Source organism: Zeus faber (assembly GCF_960531495.2).
Source record: "Zeus faber genome assembly, chromosome: 4".
Classification (NCBI taxonomy): domain Eukaryota; kingdom Metazoa; phylum Chordata; class Actinopteri; order Zeiformes; family Zeidae; genus Zeus; species Zeus faber.
The window spans coordinates 4,602,839-4,621,187 of record NC_137191.1 but is presented as its reverse complement, the minus strand read 5'-3'; the positions used below and the strand labels follow the sequence as shown (position 1 = coordinate 4,621,187).

Genomic DNA, 18,349 nt, shown 5'->3' with positions numbered 1-18,349 from the left:
TCTGTCTGTCTTTTACTGGTTCCACCTCAGTGTCAACCTGTACAAATAAAGGTATTAAATCAACAGGGCTCCACATTATCATTTCCCAGTTCCCCCGAACAACCAGATTCCTGCCCCTCTCAACCATCTGGTTCCCCACAACCTTTTAACACTTAAACAAAGTTCAAAGAAAGTAAACTTCAGTTGATTTATTTACATTAACTAATATAATAATGTTATTATAATATTATTACTGTAATATTGATAGAAATATTTATCAATGTTTCCTTTTTCTTGATCTCACGCAATTATACAATTATTACAATTCAGGAAACAGCTGCATGGACAGCAAATTGGTAACCACTTCTGGAAGTTAGTGTTGGGCCTGAATACTACTACTACTACTACTACTACTACTACTACTACTACTACTACTACTACTACTATGATATTATTCTTATTATTATTATTATTCCAATTCTTCTTCTTCTTATAATAATAATAATAATAATAATAATTATAATAATAATAATAATAAGAAGAAGAAGAAGAAGAAGAAAAAGAAGAAATATAGCTGCAGCAGCAATACACTGGGTCCAGTTTAGTGGTCCAGTTTAGTAACGCAGCACAATTTTCCAAGTTAATTTAAACGCAGCATGGGCTCCCCACCATCTGTGGTCTCCTGGTTGCTCGTCTTGTGGAGCAACCACTATGTGGTCTACACAGTGCAACCCTCCTGTCTTTAAAACAGCCGTCCATGTTTGCCTGTAAAGCAGAACTTGTCATTGTTAGAATTCACTGCACTCTCAGTGACCAGTGGCCATTTGGTGCCATGTCAGGCACCAAATTTATGTGTTGACTTTTTACTTGGATACATTTTCAGTAAGCTACGTTTCCATGAAAAACAAAAAACATTGTGGTATTTCCATGAGTAATTACTATTGCACGGCGTCGATTTTTCTCGCTGGATCTTGAACTCATCCCTCATTCGCACATTTCAGTGTTTTTGAGGGGTGCGCTTACGATATTTAAAAGATTTTTTTTTTGTATTTTCCATGAATCTGGCAAAGTAATGTGGACCAGGGATTTAAAATATCAATATTACAGATCTACTGACATCTACCAGGTAAGAAGTTAAATAAATATAAATGTAAATCGGTAAAAAATTGGTAACGTCTAAAGACTACAGAGTGACCGAGTCCACGCCGCACACTGGACATGGTCCAACTGGACATTCTCAATCACAATCTGTACATATACAGGAAATAATATGATGATGTCATAAAGTGTCTTACTGTAAATATCATTTATAGTAAATAATATGATGATGTCATAAGGCATCACTGTAAATATCATTAATAGCAAATAATAGGATGATGCCATAAAGCGTCTTACTGTAAATATCATTTATAGTAAATAATATGATGATGTCATAAAGCATTTTACTGTAAATATCATATATAGTAATTAATACGACATTATAAAGCATCTTACTGTAAATCTTATTTATAGTAAATAATATGGTGTCATAAAGTTTCTTAATGAAAATATAATTTATTGTTAATAATATGATGATGTGTCAATACCAGCAGCAGACAACAGCAGTAACAAAAACAGCAACAGCAACAGCACACAAGCGAAGACCTCACTGGGACCGGAAGTGGTAGCTCACACCGGAACCAGAAATCTCTTCATCTGTATTGAGTCAACCGTGTGTTCCATCTCATCTCAACGAAGTAAAGCACAGCAAAGAAGTCACCGGAACTGGAAGTGCTACCCCTCACCGGAAACGGAAATTTCTACTGTGTGCACCATCTCATCTAAATCCAGTTACGGTGGATGGTTACGTTTAGGTATAAGGTTAGCAGCAGCAACTACAATACCAACAGAAACAATAGCAGCAACAGAAAACAGCAGCAGCAATAGTAGCAGAACCAAAAGTGGTAGCTCTTACCGGAACCAGAAATCTCCTCATCTGTATTGTGTCAACAGTGTGTACCATCTCATCTCAGCGAAGTAACGCACAGCAAGATGTCACCGGAACCGGAAGTGGAAACGAGAATTTCAATTCTGTGCACCATCTCATCTTAATCCAATCACAGTCCTTTAATTTACGTCCCTAAATTACAGGTCAAGTTTTTCATTCTGACCTCGGGAGGGAGTTCCTTTTGACTATCTCTCTGAAGACACACCCTTCTGATAATCCTCCCATTGTAATATCACAACAGAAACTACAACAACAGCAACAGAAATAGCAGGAGTAGCAGCAGCAGCCACAAAACAACAACAGCAGCAGCAACAAAAAAGAACAGCAAAAAAAAAAGAACAGCAACGACGAGACTGTAAATCTCATCTCCTTCATTTTAGAACCAGACGTGATGTGTCAGTTTAACCAAGACAAAGTGAATATTTCAGGTCAAAGTTGTTTGGTTTTTCACTAATATCTGCTCCGTATGTGGATCCATTCGGATGAAACTTCAACCACCCGATCCTTGTGACATAGCAGTTTAAACGACACCTCAACCTAGCTTATACCGAACAATGTTTTCCAGATAGTTTGAGGCTTCAAAATTTAGGGAATTCTTTCCCGAAGAATAACAATAAGGGGCTGCTGAATAATAACAGTAGTTAACTTTAAACATAGCCTAAAAATAACAACAACAACAACAACAACAACAACAACAACAACAACAATGATAATAATAATAAAGATAATAATCATAATCTTCTTTCTTTCGGCTGCTCCCATTAGGGGTCGCCAAAGTGGATCATCTGCCTCCAATAATATAATATAATATAATCTAATATAATAATAATAATACTAATAATAATAATAATTATTATTATTATTATTATTATTATTATTATTATTATTATAATCATCATCATCATCATCATCATCATCATCATCATTATCATAACATAATAACATGAAAGAATAAAGAGGGACATGAAGTCACCTTGTACTCGATGTTTCTCTCTTCAGCCTGAAAGTGAAAGAAAAACAGGAGAAAAGGTGAATGATGCGGAGAAAGATGAAGAAGGTTTAAAGATAAATCAATATTTATTCCTGTGATGTTGTGGAACAGATATTAATGAGCAGCAGCATCTCAGCGTTGGAGATGGGACCAGGTTTGTTTCTACCCAAGTGTTCACAAAAATACAAATACAAAAACAAACAATAATGAAATTAAATTATATAAAAGCAAAGTAAAACATAGTCAAAATATATGAAAATATATAGAACATACTAATGCCCTTTTATGCAGAGGGAAGGTGATTATAGATTATAGGTTATGATAGGTTATTATTGGTTGTTAAAGATAATCGATTATTATTGTTGGTTATTTTAGGTTATTATTATTATTGGTTATTATAGATTCAAGTTCAAGTTGAAGAGGTTATTTATTATGGATTTTTAGGTTATTTTAGGTTATTATAGGTTACAATTCGTTATTATAGGTTATTATAGGTTATAGGTTATTTTGCGATGACAGGTTATTTTAGATTATAGGTTATGATAGGTTATTATAGATTATAGGTTGTTATTATTATTGGTTATTATAGGTTGTTATAAGTTATTATAGGTTATTATAGGTCATGATAGATTTTAGGTTATTAGAGGTAATTATTGGTTATTATAGGTTTTTATAGTTAAGATAGGTTATTAGGGATTATATGTTATTATAGGTAATTATAGGGCACCCTGAGTCCATTACAACGAGCCGCGTTCAGCAGGAAAACACCACGACGCTGCTGATGTTGTGCTGCTGCTGCTGCTGCTGCTGCTGCTGCTGCTGCTGCCGCTGCCGCTGCCGTCGCTGCCGCTGCTGCTGGATACGGGATGCACCACAGACAGGGGCTGCAGTGGGAGGCTGCAGGAGGTAGCAGGAAGAGGAAGCAGGAAGAGGAAGCAGGAAGATGAAGCAGGAAGAGGAAGCAGAAAGGGGAAGCAGGAAGAGAAAGAAGGATACTGCAGGAGGATGCAGGAGAATGGAGGAGGATGTAGGAGGAGACATGATGCAGGAGGATGGAGGAGTAGGCAGAAAGATGCAGGAGGAGGCAGGAGGAGGCAGGAGAATGGAGGAGGAGGCAGGAGGAGGCAGGAGGGTGCATGAGGAGGCAGGAGCCAGGGAGATGAAGGAGGATGTAGGAGGAGACAGGATGCAGGAGGATACAGGAGGAGGCAGGAGGATGGTAGAGGAGGCAGGAGGAGGCAGGAGGATGCAGGGGATCTCGGCCATCTTGGGTCCGGTCCCTCTGGGACTCTGGGCCACCAGGCTAGGTTGCCAGGTCAGAACATTTCCAGAACAAAGACCAAAATCTCCAATTGTGTATATAATAATAATCATAACTTTATTTTAATGTTACAAAGTGCTTGACTTGAATATCATATACAATAATATCAAATACATTTTGTATTTTGTATTGTATTTTGTACACAACTTTGTATTCAAAGTTGTTAATGCTGCATATTAAACATTAATATTATTTAAAAACCATGATTATAGCACTTAGCGTTGGCCTGTCACTTTTCAGTTTTTGTTTTAATGTCTCAGTATTTCTACACTTTATTTCAACACACATGGTGTGTATGAATACTTTTTAAAGCAGGTTAAAAACCTTGCTGTTCACGACAGTCAATGATTGACTGACGTATGTCTATCTGTCTGTCTGTCTGTCTGTCTGTCTGTCTGTCTGTTTGTCTGTGTTGCTGGTGTTTTGGCTGCTGCTAACCTTATACCTAAACTTAACCCTCGCTTACCTTATAGCTGTAAATTAAACATCTCTATCCTGATACCCTAACTTAAACATCTCTAACCTAATACCTCCACTTAACCGTCTCTAACCTGAGTGACTTCTCCGGTTTCGGTGAGAGCTACCGCTTCCGGTTCCAGTGAGGCCTTTGTGTATGCGTTGCTGTTGTTTTTTTTGCTGTTGTTTTTTGTTGTTGTTGCTGCTGGAGTGGATGTTGCTGCTGCTGATGCTCTTTTGTGGCTGCTGCTGCTGCTGTTGTTGTTTCTGCTGTGATATTCAAGTGAGAGGATTATTAGAAGGGTGTGTTTTCGGAGAGGGAGAGTCAAAAGGATCACCCTCCAGGGTTCTGAATGAAAACTTGACCACTTCTGAGAGCTACCACTGAGAGAAAGACTTCTGAGAGCTACCACTTCTGGTTTCGGTGACGTCTTCGCTTGTGCACTGTTGCTACTGTTGCTGCTGTTGTTGCTGTTTTTGTTGCTGCTATTGTCTGCTCCTGGTAACATCTCTAACCTTATACCTCAACTTAACCATTTCTAACCTGAGTTGACTTTTCCGGTTCCGGTGAGAGCTACCACTTCCAGCTCCAGTGATATCTTTGTGTGTGCGTTGTTTCTGTGTCTGCTGCTGCTGTTGTTGCTGCTTCTGTTGCTGCCACTGTGGTTGGAGTCGGTTTGTTGTTTCTGTTGTTTCAGGCGCATTCTTTTGTAATGACCAACTGTCAACTACCATTTTCTTTTATTGTATTCCTTTGTAAAGTGCATTGTGTTGCAAATATGAAATGCGCTCTATAAATAAAGTGTGACTTGACACAGAACACACGACACACACACACACACACATTTATATTCATATGTATATTTTATATATGTAATAATTTATATGTGGTACCTCTTTTTAAACATTATATTATAGATATACTATTTGCAAAATTCCACCTTCACAAAATAACATTTATAAAATCCAAACCACAACCACACAACCACATCCGAACCAAATGCGCAAGACCTAAAGTGAGGGGCTCCTCCTGCTAGCATGCTGTAGTGTCCTTGAGCAAGACACTTAACCCCTAATTGCTCCTGATGGCTGCGTCCGTAGGTGTTTGAATAATTGTAAGTCGCTTTGGATAAAAGCGTCTGCTAAATGTAATGTAAAAAGTGACACCAGAACCCCCCCATATTGTTGTCGATGCGCTTCACTGACCCCTGTTGGACGCCTGACATCACTGATGCCTTTCTTACTTTCCTCTGTTGATTTGTCTTTGTTGTACTATGTTTGGAATGTTTTTAAAGGGTTGTTATTTGAAAAGATGTGAAACAAACAAACACCAAGGAAATTCTAATACAAAGCACTTTTATAGAAAAACAGGTTTTAAGGCCACACGTCACGTTGTCACATTGTTGTCACATTGTTGTCACATTGTTGTGACGTTATTGCCACATTGTTGTCACATTGTTGTCACATTGTCATGTTGTAACGTTGCTGTCATATTGTTGTCATGATTGTGTCACATTATTGTCATGTTGTCATATTTTTGTCACCTTGTTGTCACGTAGTTGTCGCATTGTTGTCACATTGTTTTAATGTTGTCACCTTGTGGTCACATTGTTATCATGTTGTCACATTGTTATCACATTGTTGTCACGTTGTTGTACGTCGTCACATTGTTCTAGTGTTTTCCATGAACAGCTGCAGGGTTCTCACAGCAGGAACGGAACTAGAGCTTTCCTGGAACCTGGATAATCCTTGAAGGTTTCCTGGTAATTCCTGGAAAACAGGAGAGAAGGGAAACGCAGTTCACTTACCGACGCTAAACAGCACTGAACAACGCCGATCGATCGCTCCTTTAAAACGACCATCCAGGTGAAGATTATTCCTCCATCTTCCATGTGATGTGAAGTCACAATGTGAAACCATTTCGATAAAGAGTTCAAACTTTAAATCTATTGTGTTTTATACACACAAGGAGACAAAGTTGTGGAGGGGGCGTGTCACTGATGTCACCGTCACTTCCGTAAACAAAACAAGGATCCGGTGTCAATTGTCTGCAAAGACACTTGTGTTGTTATTGATTACGAGAAGCGGGTGGAGGAAGATCTAAAACATATCGCGGACCTTAATCTGACCAGTGCAATAGATCCAAGTCGGTTTAAGCAGCGCGTACTGGACTTAATTTTCCGCGATGATGGTCAAGACTTGGAGAACATTTAAAACAGCAGATTTCAACATGAATGTGACGATGAAACAGAATATTTTCAAGAACAACCAGAGGAGACCCGACACGCCCGTTGTTGCTACAAAAGGAGAAGTTGATGAGGTGATGAAGTCAGTTGAGGTTGGTGATTTAAAATAAAATCAAATAATTCCACTTTTATAGAACATGTATAGTCTTACTGTTAAATAAAAGCTTTTTTAAAAACAAAAACACATTCACCTTCAAAATTGGTCCTCATCGAGGATCTTCGTCAAGGTTCCTCATCTAGGATCCTCATCTGGGATCTTCATCTAGGATCCTCTTCAAGGTTCCTCATCTCGGATCCTATTCATGTTTCCTTATCAAAGTTCCTTATCTAGGATCCTCATATCGGTTCCTCATCTACTATCCTCATCTAGGTTCGTCATCTAGGTCCCTCATCTAGGATCCTTATGTAGGTTTCTCATCTAGGTTTCTCATCTAGAATCCTCATCAAGGTTCCTCATTTTGGATCCTTATCTACGTTCCTCATCTAGGTTCCTCACCTAGGTACCTCATCTACGATAATATCTGGTGGAGGTGGAGGAGGTAGAGGAGGTACGTGTGGTGGTGGAGTTGGTGTAAGTGGAGGAGGTACCTGTGGTGGTGGTGGTGGAGGTTGTGTAGATGGAGGAGGTACCTGTGGTGGTGGTAGGCCCTGGGCCCGATGGAGCAGAGGGTGAAGAAGGCGAAGGAGGCGCTGGGCAGAGACCAGGAGGCCACAGCGAAGCCTGTCCACTCCAGGATCTCCCCCAGGAAGTTAGCTCCAGAGACCAGCTCAAACATCCCCCCTGGAGGAGACACAGAGTACTGCACTACCTCACTGAATACTCCATGATGTACTGTGGCAGGACTATGTAGTACTACATAGTACTGTGTAGTACTACCTCGAGGGATTCTGTAGACGCTCTCCCCAGGCTTCCTCAGGTTGCGGAGGATGGAGTCACTGTGGATGTTTATGGCCATACCAAGGCAGAAGAGCAGCAGCCCTGAGGAGGGAGGGGAGGAGGGGAGGAGAGGAGAGGAGGAGAGAGGAGAGGAGGGGAGGAGAGCAGTAGAGAAGGGGAGGAGTGAAATACACTGTACATAGTGTATTTCACTGTGTACTGTGTAATTTCACTGTACTCTTTACTTTAGAACTTAAAACTGAGCATATTTAGAGTTATACTTCTACACCATTACATTTCAAAGCAAATATTTCAACGTTTTACGTGTCTAACACTATATCTGTTTATTTGTATATATGTATATCTGTATATTTGTATATTTGTACATTTGTCTATTATGATGACACCACTACAAGTATTCTATTGCATATCAAAATCTACATGAGCTTCCTTTATGAAGTATTATAGGCTCTTGTTAGGAAGTAATTTTACTTTGAATACATGAAGTACATTAAAGAGCAAGTGCTTTTAAACTTTTACTGAAGTAGGAATTGAAATGTGGGTTCAGGGTACTTGTACTGGCTATTTGTGTTTTACTGCAGTAAAAGCTCGGAGTACTTCCACCACAGAGCCACACACTCAGTATGAAGTACATTTGTGTTGGTGGCACCTGGTACACCTGGTGTACCAGGTGCCGTTGTGCCCGGCCCCGGTGTGCGGTTCTGGGCCACATACCAGCGGTCAGCCGGGCCTGGAGTGTCCAGTGGGCGGCCTCCAGGGCGGGGTAGCGGGCACAGTGCAGCAGCTGGTGGCCCTGCAGGAAGCCGTTGAGGGAGCAGAAGATGGCGGCGCTTAGCGTGATGGGCAGCGGGCAGGGCCTGCCCCGGGTCCGCAGGGAGAACACAAAGGTCCTGGGGGACAGGAAGACCACCGGGGTCAGGGGTCCCTACTGGGGGCCACACAAGCTTTCTGACATCTACTCTCAATCAATCAACCGATCAATCCATCAGTCCATCGGCCCAATCTGCAGGTGGCTGCTCTGGCTCCCTGATGGGTTTCCCTGACGTCATTGACCATGCCTGTCCATTTGCCTCCCTTTTGGTCCAAACACACGTTTATTTTGAATTCACTTAACATTTCTTCATCCGACTAATTTGATATTATTTATTCCTTTATAAATCGATTGATTAAGATATAATTGTAATCAGTTTTTACCCAGAATGCACAGATCCTTTCTTATCCTCAATGAACCACATGTTCAAACTCATAAACAAGAAGAACATTCCCACAACCCCCACACAAGCCCCCTGTGGCAGATCAAGGGGCGTGGTCAAGTCACGTCTGCAGACGGCAGCGTGGCTTCCTTCCAGCGGCCGCCAGCCCAGGGCTTGGACCCAGACAGGGCCCGGGTTCCTCCAAACTGAGGCCAGTGTTTACTATTCATCAGCGAGTCTTTCTGTTCCACTTTATAATAGAATGTCAGAAGCACACACCTCCCTCCCTCCACCCCCCCTTCCAACCCCCCAGAACCCCCCATTCCCACAACACCCCCCTCCCCTCCCCCAACCTGTGGAAGTAGTGCAGGCAGAAGGTCCCCAGCAGGAGGCCCCTCCCCAGGCCGGGCCGGGAGTCGGTGCTGAGCAAGAGGAGTACGGGGATGAGGAAGGAGGGCAGCTCCTGAAGGAACCAGGCCAGCTGGGCCGGGCAGTGGCCCCACGCCGGGTGTTCGGGGTCCACGTAGCGGCCGTATGGTGTGCGGGTCCTGCTCTGACGCAGCAGTAAGAGCAGACCTCCCAGAACCAGGCTCCAGCTCAGGAAGTCCACCACTGTCTCCCTGCACTCCATTCTCAACTGCAAAGCGGGATGAGGGAATAATAGAGAGACAGGGAGAGAGAGAGAGAGGGAGAGAGGGAGAGAGGGCGGTAGGGGAGAGTAACGTTTTAACGTTCCTCTAACAACATGGTGTCACTGATTCCAGTGTGTGTGAGGAAGGGGGTGTTAGCTGGAGGCTTCAACTTCACATGTTCTGCATTTTTACACACAAGACGATCAATATGTTGGACAGCAGGCCTGTCTGTGTCTGTCTGTCTGTCTGTCTCTCTACACAGCCACATCCTCAACGTAAGTACAGGTAAGTTTCATTTAGAAGGATTTAAATGTATATTTTATACAACACAGTCAATTAATTCTATTATATAATTATAGAACCCAGAATCGCTGGGTGGCGCCCAGCGATTTTGGTATTTTTTAGTATTTTTAGAGCTTATAGAGGTTATTGTGCGTAATCACCGGGTGTCATGACATTTCACTGCATATATGTATGACCGTATGTATATGTATGTGACAAATAATCTCTTGAACTTGAATTCGAACGTATATTATCAACTTGCTAAGTGTTAAAATCAACACCATCCCAGTCTTTATTTACTGTATGTCTCACAGGTCGCCTTGGGAGCTACCTCCTGAGGAGGAGCCTTTCTGGGTGGAGTTTGCATGTGCTCACATGGGGTTTCCTCCATGTAACATCACATCAGAAAGGACCCCCACCCAAATCATGGGGTTTCCTCCATGTAACATCAAAAAGGACCCCCACCCAAAACATGGGGCTTCCTCCATGTAACATCAGTAAGGACCCCCACCCAAAACATGCGGTTTATTTTGCAGCAAAATTGCAAGAGTGTACTACATCATCAGTTTCAGACAGAATACCAGCTCCAGCAGAACAAGTTTCACTCTGAAAGTGAGGAGGGAGGAGGAAATGAGAGAGAGACGGGGGGGGGGGAGTAAAGTTTTAACATTCTTTTAACAACATGGTGTCACTGGTTCCAGTGTGTGTGAGGAGGGGGGGTGTTAGCTGGAGGCTTCAACACATGTTCTGCATTTTTACACACAAGACAATCATTCAGTTGGAAAGCAGGCCTGTCTGTCTGTCTCTCTGTGTCTGTCTGTCTGCCTGTCTCTCTCTCTGTCTGTCTGTCCGTCCACCCGCCTGTCTGTCTATCTGGACCAGGTGCTGAGCTGTGACTTCAGGTTGATTCTAAATCCAGAACTTGTGTTGTAGCGTTCACCTGCTTCAAGTGAGGGAGGTTCTCATGCATCACATCTCAACATGGATCCTAAAGCTTTGCTGAGAACAGTGAGATATGATGTTTATATCCTCCACATCCTGTTTATATCCTCCTGAGGTGTCTGGAATATGTGGCATCCCAAGACAGTACCCATTGTATAAAATAATAATTATTAGCAGACGGTGCCAGGGGTCTCAAGAGAGAGAGACAGAACCCATTGTCAGGGGTCCTGGTGATAAGGGAGGTGAAAACGTGAACGGTAACCTATGTAGGGGAATCAGATGGTCAAGGTTGTCTCTGGTTAAGCATAAAAGCACCTGCCTGAGTTTCATTCGACAGAGAATCCATCCGGCTCGGTTCTCTCCTAGACGTCCATGGCAAGTCTAGTCTGATGCTGTTCTTTTGTAATAAATCTATTATTTTACTCAAGTCAGCGTCAGCGGTCTCTCCTTCTACATCAACACATCAAATTCATCAAGAAACTACACTCCACATCCTGTTTATATCCTCCACATCCTGTTAGTATCCTTCACATCCTGTTTATATCCTCCACGTCCTGTTTATATCCTCTGTATCCTGTTTATATCCTCCACATCCTTTTTATATCCTCCATATCCTGCTTGTATCCTCCACATCCTGTTTATATCCTCTAAATCCTGTTTATATCCTCCACATCCTGTTAATATCCTCCACATCCTGTTTATATCCTCCACATCCTGTTTATATCCCAATAATCTCTTATGTTTGAAGTCTCTCCATCCTTTTATGATCTCGATGAGATTTGTGACATCACAAAGACGTCTGTGCTCTCAGTAAAAACTTTCTTCAGAACTAAAAAGAGTTGAGTTTTATTTGTGAGTTTACTTTTGTGGAGATGGAATTTAATTAATAAACCAAACGTCGTCTGCACTTCAACGGACGGATCGACCAACTTCAAACGTACAACGAGCAAACGTCTGAGCAGAGAAACAACGTGAAAATGACCAACAGTGAGAAAAATAAAGATCATCAATAAAATAAACCCATTCCACATAAGGCAGGGTCATAGCAGCTCATGTTTCATAAAGAACAAGACTTGACTTGACTTGATTTGGAAAGTGCTCCAGCTGTGGTCACACCTGCCGACCAGGAATCTTTATTTATGGATTAAAAATGACAATAATTATTTTGTAAAATATTGAACCTGTATGAAAATATCTGCTTTTATGCGTTCATTTCATTTTGAATCCTGTCTTGTCTACCCGTCTGCCTGCCTGTCTGCCCGTCTGCCTGTCCGCCTGTCTATCCATCTGTCTGTCTGTGTTGGTAGAGTTGAATTGTTCAGCAGTTGTGGAGTACATACCCAGTGAAAGAGAAATATTCTTCTTCTTCTTCTTCTTCTTCCTCTTCTTCTTCTTCTTCTTCTTCTGACTTGTATCTAATCACACGTTGTTAAATTCAGATCAAATGTTGACCTCAGTGCATCTCATTGGCTGCTGTCATTGTCCATGTCACAATGCAAACTAAGAAGCCCATGTCGCTGAGAGCACATGTTCTGTCTGTCTGTCTGTCTGTCTGTCTGTCTCAACTTGCTAAGTGTTAAAATCAACACCATCCCAGTCTTTATTTACTGTGTGTTTTCCAGGTTGCCTGGGGAGCTACCTCCTGATGAGGAGCCTTTCTGTGTGCCTCGCGACACACTCCCCTACCACCACTTTGCAGTCACTAACCTCTTTCAGGTTGCACCTCCTGCATAAGATGTTGTCCACCTGTGTGCACCTTCCTCCGCTCTTGTATGTCACCCTGTGTTCCTTCCTCTTCTTGAAATACGTATTCACAACACCTAATTCCATCCCTCTGGCAAAATCCACCACCATCTGTCCTTCCACATTCCTCTCCTTGACACCATACCTACCCATCACCCTCTCGTCACCTATGTCTCTGATCCCTTTGCCAACATGCCCCATCACCCCATCAATTTCCAGCTTCATGCTCATCACTCTGTCCGACACTCTCGTCACCTCCAAAACACTCTTGACATATTCTTCCTTCAAGACTATCCCTGCCCCATTTCTCCTGCAATCCACTCCACGGAAGAACAGTTTGTACCCGGCTCCGATACTCCTGGCCTTACTCCCCTTCCACCTGGTCTCTTGTACACATAGTACATCTACCTTCCTTCTCTTCATCAGGTCAGCCAGCTCTCTCTCTTTACCCTTCATAGTGCCAACGTTCAAAGTTCCTACTCTCAACTCTACTCTCCAACCCTTCTTCCTCTCCTGCTGTCTCTGGACAAGCCTTCCCCCTCTTCTTCTTCTTCAGCAGACAGTAGCACAATTTCCACTGGCACCCTGTTGGCTAATGGCACCAGTGGCGGGCGTTGTTAACCCGGGCCTTGACCGATCCAGTATGGAAATCAGATTTGTTGTCTGCATGTTTGATTTGGCATGATTTTTACCCTGGATGCCCTTCCTGACGCAACACTCTCTATTCATCTGGGCTTGGGACCCGCACTGATGATACACTGGCTTGTGCTCTATTAGCCTGAATAATAAGCAGTTGTACATGCTTCTTACATGTTTAGTGGTTAAAGGGATAGTGGTGTGTCGTGTCATTGTAGAGGTGGGGAAACACTGGCAGAGTGCCAGAGTGAAGCTGCACATACAAATGACACACACGCACACACACACACACACACACACACACACACACACACACACACACACACACACACACACACACACACACACACACACACACACACACCTTGATGGGCACTTGAACAACACTGCTCACTCCTCCATCTTCAACTCGCACCTCCAGCATGTAGTCTGTAGGGTCATCCAGGCTGAAATGGCCGTGCTTCAATCTGATGTCTGCTGTGTTGTCTGAGTAATCTGAAATAGATCACAATTTAAACATCACTCATAACGGAAGCAACACTGTGAGACACTGTTTTTCACTCAGAGGCTTTGGTGATGTTCCCTCCTTTCTAAACCATGTTGACAACCTGTATCCCCCAATTCTAGGTGTCATTCTGATCCCCAGATATTTTGGACTTGGTCCCTGCGAACAGCCACACTGATCCTTGACCCAATGTCCTAGACCAGGGGTCGGCAACCTTTACTATCAAAAGAGTCATTTTTGGGCAAAAAAAAAAGAAAAAATAAATAAAATAAAAAAATCTGTCTGGAGCCACAAAACAGCCTGCAGCTTAGAATGAAGGTAACACAGCCTATTAAGTCCAAATTAGCCTATCAACATTACTCTAAATGAGCATTCAGTCATGTCTTTTTTAGGATGCAGTCAAGTGCAAATGAGAGGCAGCGTCCTGAAGAGACATCTCAGGTGATTTGGCTGGAAGCCCACGCTGGCAGGAGCAGTGGCTGAGCTTTTGTTTGAACACTGGGGGCGCATTCAGCGTGGGGTCTGGGCGTCCTCCCTCGTAACATTTGTAGTGTGAAACACTTCATTTCCTGCATTCGGTACAATTTTTATACAGCATTATGTGCCTTTGCTGCATCAATTCGTGTTCCAAATGTCTTTATGTTCTTACAATTCTTAAAAGTACATTTGCCCTGCTTTCATCAGCAGTTCCGAAATCGCTCTCCTCCCTCATCCCCGCCCGGATACTTCTCAGCGAATGCAGTGTGCATGTTCTGGAAATATCTTTCAATATAAACCCTCTTTGTTTGCTAATTTCTCGATCTCAGATCAACATAGCGGTAAGCCAGCAGCGTTGGCGGCGCAAGCAAACAAACCGGTCCACGCACTTTTCAATTCTTTATTTTCCTCCGAGTCTTTTCTGTTTGGGGGTTTGGAACGCAGGGTTACTGTATTGCCGGCCAACTAGTTCCAAATATGAGGAGGGCGCGATCCAGTATCCACTCCCAGCGGTCTGCTCTCCCATTGGCTGGAATGTCTGCATGTGCGCCGGTAAGGGGCCGAATACTCGATTTTTATTGGTTGCTCGACGGGAGGACCCACCTCATCACGCGTGCTCACGAAGCAGCTGCGTTCCATCAAAGCTGGAACTCGGAAAACTTAAACCTACTGATGCACATTTTAGTTGACTGAAATGTTTAAATGTTTTTTTATAGGTTGTATAGGCGACACATTTTTACAGTTGAAGAATGTAAGAATCAGTGTAGGCCTAAAACAATGATAAATGAAAATTAAAATGTTGAAAAATTACCGTTATTCATTTCAATATGTTTTTTTGTCATGTCATAGGGAGCCACTGGGGGGGGGCTAAAGAGCCGCATGCGGCTCGGGAGCCGCAGGTTGCCGACCCCTGACCTAGACCCAAGATAGGTGGCTGCTCAAACCCCCCGACCCCCACACCACAGGGGGTTAATGGCTGCATGTAAAGGTTGAATAGAAAAGGCCCAAGGATTGAAATGAACTGTACCGAAATGTACACGCCAATTAGAAACACACATTGTCCCTTCTTCTGTTAATCCACACTGTGCTGTTAAATAAAGGCAAAAATGTCAAAAATATATAAAAATGTACTAATTTAACAAGATGTGATTACTGGGATGCATTGTCACCAACATATCGTAGCGAGAGGTTTTGTTAGGTTTGGTGTGTATGTTATAAATGTGCACGTCTTCATGCAGAATGTGTGTTGAATTTGATTAGTACATGCATACGTAGTACAATAGTTTTTTCCTAGTAATAATAATAAATGTAAAACTGTGAGAAGTTCTGAGGCTGACAGATATAAGTTAATAAAGTTAATATGATAAAATATATATCTTATATTATATATGTATTTTAATTTAAAATGTAGATATCATTTTTAGTGCGGCCCCCAGGTGGTTTCATATTTCCTTTTCTGGCCCTCGTGGAAAAGGTTTAGACACTCCTGATTTAGACTAATGTGATTAAGAACTTTAATAAGAGCTGTCTCAGTGCTGTGGTGTGGCCAAAATCCAGACTGGAAGTTGTCCAAGTCATCATTTGAGATTAGGAAACTGCTTTCTATACTATTTTTTTCCAAAGAGTTTGTTAATTTACAGTAGATTTTATAACGTTCATAAGCCTCTCTTTCTTTCTTTCTTTCTTTCTTTCTTTCTTTCTTTCTTTCTTTCTTTCTTTCTTTCTTTCTTTCTTTTTTTCTGTGGAGCCAGAACTGAACACTCAGCTGTGTGCCTGGATCCTGGAATGTCAGCAAAACTAAGGAGCTGATTGTGGACATTAGGAGCCACAACGTTGGTGATTAATGGGACTTCTTTCCATAGGGTGAGCAGCTTCAAGTACCTGGGAGTCCACATCACAGAGGATTTAACATGGACTTTACACACAGACACTCTTGTGAGAAATGCGAGGCATTGCTTTACCACCTCAGGCAGCTGAGGAAATTCAGGGTCTCGGTGAGGATCCTCAAGTCCTTCTACTGTGGAGCAGTGGAGAGCATCCTGACAGGCAACATCACTGCCTGGTCCTGAGCAGAACTAAGGAGTTTGCGCCACTACGGTGAACACCTCCCTCAAAATAACATTCCAAAACACCAATAGATAAACAGAAACTTATACCCAGCATTACAGTATCATTATAATATATTTGCCTGCTGTGGGGCAAGACAAGAACAGGACTTAAGATCAAGACTCCAACCAGCATTTAAATGATTTTTATGTATTTCACAATTTGGAGGCACTTTGACATAAAAGATTTTGCTCTTAAAGTTCATATCCTTTTGGGTTGACCCTGAAATTGAAATGCTAGGTTTTCCCTATAATAATCAAATAAGAGTTTGATATTTCTATAAACTTGTTGATCTGCCCTGAGAGGACTCCTGTGACCTCGATGTGCTCGTCAAAGCGGCCAGCTGATTCTAAATATGAACTTCTGGTTTAATTTCTATTTGGTTCTTGTCAGTATTAATCCTGACTCCAGCGAGTGCAGTGCCAAGGTGCAGACAAGCCTGAAAACTGGAAGAAGTGTAAAGCGGAAGACATCAGATATGAACCCATGTGTCATTTTCTTCATCAGGGACTTTCACTGAGTTTGACTGGCAGAATAACTAGATGGAGCTGAGGTTCTGATAATAATGTGGCCTTGAACGAGTTCCCTCTTGTGGTATTTAGCCATGAACATAGGTTTGGCTTATGTTTGTCTACGTTTTTAGATATTAGTCTCAATAATATCTCTTAAAACTGCTTTCACCTGGTCCCCGGGCGCGTCCACGTATGCTGCCCACTGCTCCTGGCTGTGGCGCCGGAGGAAGGACAAGCCAGGATGGGTTAAATGCAGAAGAACCATTTCACCGGCCACCATCAAGCATGTGCATGTGTGTGTGTGTGTGTGCAAGCATGTGTTGTAGTGTGGTGTGTTGTGTGACAAATAAAGATTGTTTCTGTTTCTGTTCTTTCTTTTAATGTGTCTCTGATACGGTGGATAATCCATCCAGAACACACCTGAGACAGTTTTCATTGGAACCACTTTCCACTGAAGAAAAAGTCCTGATACGAATCGTTCACTGTTTGGTCTCAATTTTGAAAATTCTAATGGCATCGGCAGCACAAATTAAATTCCATTCACCTTTATTGTATTAGTGTAGAGGCTTACGTCTCAAAGATAGATATTCAAAACCTAGACAATTAAATCTCAAAGTATCGGCATGCAGACACATTTTCACTACAGTGTACAATAACATTATGTATGTCAGGGTGGCACCCGAGGAGATTTTTTTAAACTTAATGCATATTTAAAACTTCATAGCAGTAGGGCTTGGGAATCTTTTTTGACCTGTGCCCAGGCACAGTAGATGGCGCTGTTTTCTGCGCTTCCAGTCACAAGTCACTAAAAGTGACCCATATGTGCCTGTTAGGGGTATGAAGGCCTTCTGGCATTCATGGGGTGGAGTCGTGGCTGGAGTTGAGAAAGGAAGAAGGAGTAAAAAAATCACTCTTCAAGGCACGACACATCTACAGTACTTTATCCAAAAGGTAGCGTATCTAAACTGTATTTGATCATTTCCACCGATTTTAAAGTTTTATTTTATTTTTAAAATCCAGTCTAATGGCACAGGATTCAATGGGATACGGTATCAGAAAAAGTCACATTGTGAAAGACCAAAAGGCTCCTATTGTATCGTCAATATGTCCCATCATGCAACAGTGAAACCAATCAATTCAGTGTATCTGAGTGTTATTTAACTGTTTTGTCTACTTTTGCTGCTGTAGGTCATTGTGAAACGTACGGCACCAGTCAAGGGTTTGGACAGACCTCCCCATTCACTTGAACAAGAAAGTGTGTCTAAGCTTTTGACTGGTACATGTCATGCACATAGCCCATTGTACCCTCAGTGCATGCAAAAACAACTTGAAAGAAATGTTACTTTATAGGATATTTGTGTAAATGAGTAATGTTCTTCCGTGCTCATCTGCAACACTAAGCGTTACATTTTATTCATAAAGTCTTTGTCCTATCCCACTTTC

General features: G+C 42.2%; 1 protein-coding gene across 1 annotated transcript; it reads right to left on the bottom strand.

The window, feature by feature from the left end:
• Positions 1 to 6,437: 6,437 nt before the first annotated feature.
• On the bottom strand, positions 6,438 to 18,099 carry LOC307229018 (3-oxo-5-alpha-steroid 4-dehydrogenase 2-like; the record flags this gene model as incomplete). Its single annotated transcript, XM_079998889.1, has 7 exons — positions 6,438 to 6,504; positions 7,611 to 7,761; positions 7,858 to 7,959; positions 8,593 to 8,768; positions 9,425 to 9,708; positions 13,671 to 13,801; positions 18,081 to 18,099. 7 exons carry the CDS (start codon positions 18,097 to 18,099, stop codon positions 6,438 to 6,440), a joined length of 930 nt encoding a protein of 309 aa, XP_079855015.1.
• Between the last annotated feature and the right edge of the window lie 250 nt (positions 18,100 to 18,349).